General features: G+C 53.2%; 1 protein-coding gene across 1 annotated transcript in view; it reads right to left on the reverse strand.

Moving 5' to 3' along the window:
• CACNA2D4 (calcium voltage-gated channel auxiliary subunit alpha2delta 4) overlaps positions 1-177 on the reverse strand; it is a 106,741-nt gene extending 106,564 nt beyond the window's left edge. The window contains exon 1 of the mRNA XM_044228122.1: positions 124-177. Coding sequence (XP_044084057.1) covers positions 124-162 — 39 coding nt within the window. The 5' untranslated portion in view covers positions 163-177. The remainder of the gene's footprint in view (positions 1-123) is intronic.
• Between the last annotated feature and the right edge of the window lie 5,823 nt (positions 178-6,000).

The raw sequence follows: 6,000 nt of genomic DNA on the forward strand, positions 1-6,000 counted from the left end.
CGTGAGGCTACAAAGAAGAAGATGGTGTGGGCAAGAGGATAAAGGGAGCACAACATTGAGGGTCATTTTGGTGTCATGGGGGTTGGGGCAGAACCCCTCCACAAATCATAGAACCTAGAGTACCTTGACAGCCTCCACTTTCCTGCGGAGCATGGCTTCCATATCCTCTGAGAACTTCCTCACCAGCTCTAAGCCGTCCACCTCTGAGATACTCAGACTGGGTTCCACATCCTTGTATTTCTGTGTGGGGGAAGTGGGAGAGATGCACACCTGTAGTCTTGTACGTGATTACGTGCAGCCTCCATCCTCTCAACTAAGCATTCACACTTGTGGAGTCTTGTTGACTCAAGGAGAGGCAAGGACAGGCCCTCGCCTTCTGGTATAATTACCCCCACTACCATTAATAGTTGCCTCTTATCAAAGTTCTCTCTGTTCTAGGAACTTTGGACATTAACTCTGTGGTTAATAACCTTAAAAGGGAGTAGACTGAGGCTCAGAGAGGTCAACAAACTTGACCAAGGTCACACAGCCCTTGAATGGAGGACCTGGGATGGCCCAGGTCTCCCAGATTTCCATCTTCTTTATGGAGTCATGATGCCTCCCTGGGGCTGCTCACAGGGATTATGAGCAGTTCATTTTCCCCTGATGCCCCAGGTATCAGTGTGCCCCTGCTCCCAACAGTGTGAACTATAATTCTCACTGCCTGGGCAGAGCTCAGCAGGAGTTACAAGGGTTCATGCTGCCGGAGTTGCTGGAGAATCTAGGAGAGTTAAGAGAGCTGGATTCAAGTCTACTCTTTGGGCTCGCAGGAGATAATCTCTCACCTAGTGTGTGTGTCACTAAAGTCTAATGACCCCATTTGGCAACCTTGTGACCATGTGACCTCACGTGAGTTACTCCGTCTCCTCATCTACAAGATGAGACACTGGACGGCTTTAGAGCACGCTCTAGAATGCTTTTACCCCAAATGGCCACGTCATTATTGCTGCATCTACCTCACCCGGGGTTCGAGGGCACAAATGAAAAAATCAAACGACCTGGTGCTTCGCTGGTTGGAAACTCCACGTGAGCGGAAGTGGGTCTGAGCTGTCATTGCTACAGCGGCCTGCAGGGGGCGTGGGAGAGGTAGGTGCCCGCCATGGCCCCGCCCACCCTTCAGCCCCGCCCAGCGGCCCGAGGAAGGGGCTGCAGTGTGGCAGCGCTCTGGCATAAAAACCTGAGATTTGCTCTTAGCAACATTTAGGAAATGGCAAAGATCGTACTCACTTTATGAAGTTGTGGTGAGAATTAAATCTTGAGTATAAAGCTCTTAGCAAATGGTAATAATAGAGAATGGCAGGCTATTATTAAAACCGGTCTGGGAGTTATAAATATCAGAGAGAATGGGATTGTTTATAATCCAGTAAGAGGAGAGACTCGGTATCAATCTGCAATAAAGTAATTAATAAATAAAGGCAAGGAGAAGTTGGTGCATCGTCCTGTCCATCAAGGCTCTCTTCCTGCCGGGGAGCCAGGCGTGGGCTAGACCTCAGCTATGGCCCCATGTGGGTGCCCTCCAGCACCCCTGCATGGCTAGAGGTCCTGAGAATTGGAGGTCAGGGAAGCTCTTCCCGCAGAGGGCCGCAGGCCCACTCATCTACTTCTCCGACCCAAGCAGCCCCTGCAGGCACTCACCCTTGTCTCCCTCCTCCCTGTGCCAGCTCACAGGTGTAAAGGCAGGATCCCACTCTGTCTACACCTGCTCCCTCTCCCTTTTATTCTTTACAGAACTGTCCAGGTAAATCTCTGGCCCATCCGATTCTATCGTGGCGTCAGCGTCTGGAGGATCTGAACTGACCCTCTGCTCTTGGCCACTGACTTGCTCTGTGACTTGGGCAAATCATTCCTTCCCTGGGCCTCAGTTTCCCCATCTGAGAACGAGGAGAATGGATTAGATGCTCTCTAAGACCCCTTAAAGCATGGATGTTCGGGGATTAGAGGACTCTGCTTCTCCACCTGGAGGAAGTCCCTGGCTGACTGCCCTCTGACCACCCTTTGAGCTCCCGGGAGGGGGTTACTGACCTTTTGCAGCAAGAGAGAGCCTGAGTACTTGGTCACGGTGTTATATAGGTCCTGCCCGAAGGTGTCTGCCCACAGCTTCACTCTGCCAGGCGACAGGAGTGCGTGTGTATTCACATATGCACACACAGACACATGTACGACACACACACACACATGCACATAGAAAACAGCAGTGTGCACACACAGACACCCACTGACACACACTCAGAGACACACATAATACATAGAGTTTCATATATATATACCTGGATGGGCATACATACCGACCTATACCCAGAAACACACACAAAGAGCTACCCTTGCTCCTGGTTGGGGCAGGAAACCAAGAGGACTCTTTGGGGGCTCCACAGCTGCCCTGAGGAGGCAGGGAGGACCAGCTGGGAAGCACAGTCTGACCCTAAGCCCCCAAGAGTTCTTCTCTGTGAGTGGAAGATGGAGAGGAGAGAAGGGGAAGAGGCTGTGGATGGGTCCAGGCCCGGATGGGGACGACCCTGAGGATGGAAACGGGAGCTGTTGGGCACCACTATAGCTTCTCAGTGGGCCATGCCTTCCAGGGTTCCCTGTTCCAGGTCACTACTGGTCACCGAATCCTCTATTAAAACTGCAGAGCGGGACATGAGGCTGCAGCAGAGGAAGACGCTCCGAGCTGCTTCTGTGCAGGGGACAGCAGGCCAGGCAGGGAGGGTGTGAGGAGGCCACCCCACATCCGGGGTGCAGGCAGCCTCGTGGAGAAGCCCTGACCTCCCATCCATCCCTGGAAAGGCACCAAGGTCCTGCCCCCTGGGCAGGCTGGGGGTGTCCTACAATGAGTACACAGGACCTCATCTGAGTGTCTCCGGATGGAGCCAAATGGGTTTGTCCACACGATCCTGTCAAGGGTGCCTTCATGCTGTCATTCAGCCAATAATTATCGAGGTCCTACTATGTGCCACCCCATCATACACAGTGCTGGGACCTCATCGTAGTCCTCGCCTTTGTAACACCCTCAGTGAAGAGGGATACCCCTCCACATACAGATAGTGTGATGCATGCATGAAGGTGAAGAGGCACCAACAAAGCTTGGAGAGGAGTAGTGGTGGTGCCAAAAGCCTTCTTGGGACAAACGGGATCTGAGGTCAGTGTTAGAAGTTCAGGAGAGTTTACCCTGCCAAAGAGATTCGGAAGAGATTTCTACATAGACGGTACAGAAGAGCTTGAGGGAGTCAAAAATGACTCCAGGTTTCCAGCCTGGGTGGTCAAGTTGATGTTGTTGGATTAAATTCAGAATATCAGGAAGATCAGGGTGGAAGGACAAGTTGGGGAGGGTGGAAGGTGATGAATGTTCCACCTCCTGGTCCCTACTGCTGATCAGATGCGAGGCTGGCTCTGGTGGCCTATCATGCTGGACTCGTGTATGGACTGAGCAAATGGCCCCCTGCAATCTAGAATGCTCCGGTATATGTAGAATGTGGAATTCCTCCCTGTTGCAGGGATGCTGTGTGCCATAGGTCAGGTTGTGCACTGCACAACTCCAGAAGGCACTGATTGCATTATATCTTGAAAGACACACACTTGAATTTAAAACGTCATATGATCTTCAGGAAGAGCTGTCCATAGCCAATGCGTATGTCAGTCTAAGAGTCAGGGGCAGGGCTGAGAGAGTCATTAGCATACAGGAGAGTTGAGATTCTGAAGGCAGAGGGACTCATTCAAGAAGAGTGTGTAGCATGAGAAGACCTGTGAGTGGTGACAAACCCTGGGGTACACTGACAATCTCAGGGGCAGGCAGACGGAAAGGATTGCTTGAGGAGGACAGAAGTTTCATTCAGGTGCCCAAGGAGACCCAGGAGAGCTCATTGTCATGGACGTTGAGGTATCAAGAGTCAAGGAGAAGGAAGTTCAGTGAGAGGAGGCCAGGGATGTCTAGTGGTTTGGGCAGGGAGGAAATCTTTAGGGATATTGGTGGCAACAGATTTGGAAGGGCAGTAGGAGCCTGGCAAGGGTGAGGGTGAGGGTCAAGTGGGAAGGAAGAGCATGATTTGAGGGAGATGTGGGGCCATTGGGGTGCACAAGACTGAGAAGGGGATTCAGCAGGGGAAATAGGGCTGGTGCCAGGGGCCTGGCAGAGGTCTGGCTCCAAGGGAGAGGGCAGGTACAGACACAGGTGCCTTTAAAGGCAAGTAATCTTGGCTAGCTCTCGAGGTTGCTATGTACACGGTCCAGTCTATGGTTCTCCACAACCAAGACCTGGATTCCAGCTACCTTACTCAACACTCAGCCCATCCCCAGAGTTTTTCCTTCTACTATCAGTTGCTGTGTGTTCTGGGGATGGAAAATTACTCTCAACCTCTTCCTCAGCAACAGATCCTCATATAGCCCAGCAGTGGGGAAAGCGCAGGTCAAGTGCACTTGAGTTTAAATTCAGGCACTTCCATTTACTGCCCACATAAACGTGGGGAGGTCCCCTAACCTCTCTGAGCTCGTGTCCTCAACTGCACAGCACCGTGCCAGGCTCAGAAACAGTAGAGGCTCTACTACCCAACGTCAACAGTGCTGTTGCAATGCACCCCTGACAAAGGCGTGCTTTGTTCGGCCTCCTGGTCCCCACTCCTGTTCAGATGCGAGGCTGGCGGCTGGCTCTGGTGGCTATTATGCTGGACTCGGGTATGGACTCAGCAAGTGGTCCCCTGCCATCTAGAATGCTCTGGTCCCCACGTATCTTGGCCATTTCTTTAATAGGACCGCCAGAGCAAGGAAGAGTAAAACACACTCCCAGCAACTAAGCTTTATACTAAAGTGTAACTGACTGATAACAGAGTCTTTCCTGGAGCTGGTCTGACCGACAGGATGCAGAAGGGGGCCTGGAAGGAGGCAGGAAGGGAAGGTGAAGACGACAGAAGTCCAGTCTTGCTCAGCGCCTGGCTGCATGAGCTGTTTTGTCGGTTTAGAACCGCTTCACTCTTTCAGAGTGTTGAAACACAAATTTCCTCACAAATCCTTAGGGAGCTGCAATGATCACTTTGAGCCAGCAAAGCCCCCATTCCCAGTGGACTCATCGCAGTGATTATCCCCGAAGGGTCATCCCTCTGGCCTGCAGGTGCTCCAGCCACTGTCCTGTTTCCCATCCGGAGGCGTGAGGGCCCTCGTGATCACTTCTGCCTGAAACCGGCAGGTGTCCCTGGAGTGGCAGGTGCTGCTCCAGAATGGGAATCCGGTGGGAAGAGAGGAGGGGAAGAGATGGTGGGCAGTGCAAGCCCCCAGGGGAGTGTCCCAAGGGAGGCCAGAGGTCCAGGCTAGGAGGGTGGGCAGAGGATTGACTCTCCAGGAAGAAGGAAGGGAGGACAAGGCCAAAGGATTCTACGGGGTGGGGGCGGAACTTGATGCTTACGTTTCCAGAGGAATCTTGGCCTGCCCGTGTGTGGGGGGCAGGGAGGTGCTGGAGAGCAGCAGGCTCAGCATGATCGTGGTCTTCCGTAGAGAGGCTGGCGTCACTGGCCATGGGCAGCCGGGCCTCCGATGGTGGGGGGCGTTGGTGTCTCGGTGGAACCTGGGCAGTCTTGGCATGGTGTCCCTGCAGAGCTTGGGGTGAAAGGAGGGAGAGAAGAGAGCGGCCTCCAACTGCCAGCTCTGTTCACCTGTCACCCAGATACTTGGGACATCCCCAGGCCTTCTGCCTTCCGAGTCCTGGCAAGCCTGGGGTCACCCAGCTTTCAGTCTGGTCTTGCTACAGTGTTTTGGCAGGGACAAGGACTTCTTTCTGCCCTGCAGAGAATGGTGCACAGAGGAGCTGCCTGGCCTGACCAGCAGGCTCCAGGAGGGGCTGATGGTCTGGGGAGGGGGGGGGTGGTTATGACAAAATGAACCCGTTAATCCATAGGCCTCTCCTCTAATCCCCTGCCTGACAGCAGGGAGGAGGAGGTGGCCTAAGCGACCTCAGCAGGATTATCCTGATTCTAGAAG

Source organism: Neovison vison, chromosome 12 (assembly GCF_020171115.1).
Source record: "Neovison vison isolate M4711 chromosome 12, ASM_NN_V1, whole genome shotgun sequence".
NCBI classification, from domain to species: Eukaryota; Metazoa; Chordata; class Mammalia; order Carnivora; family Mustelidae; genus Neogale; species Neogale vison.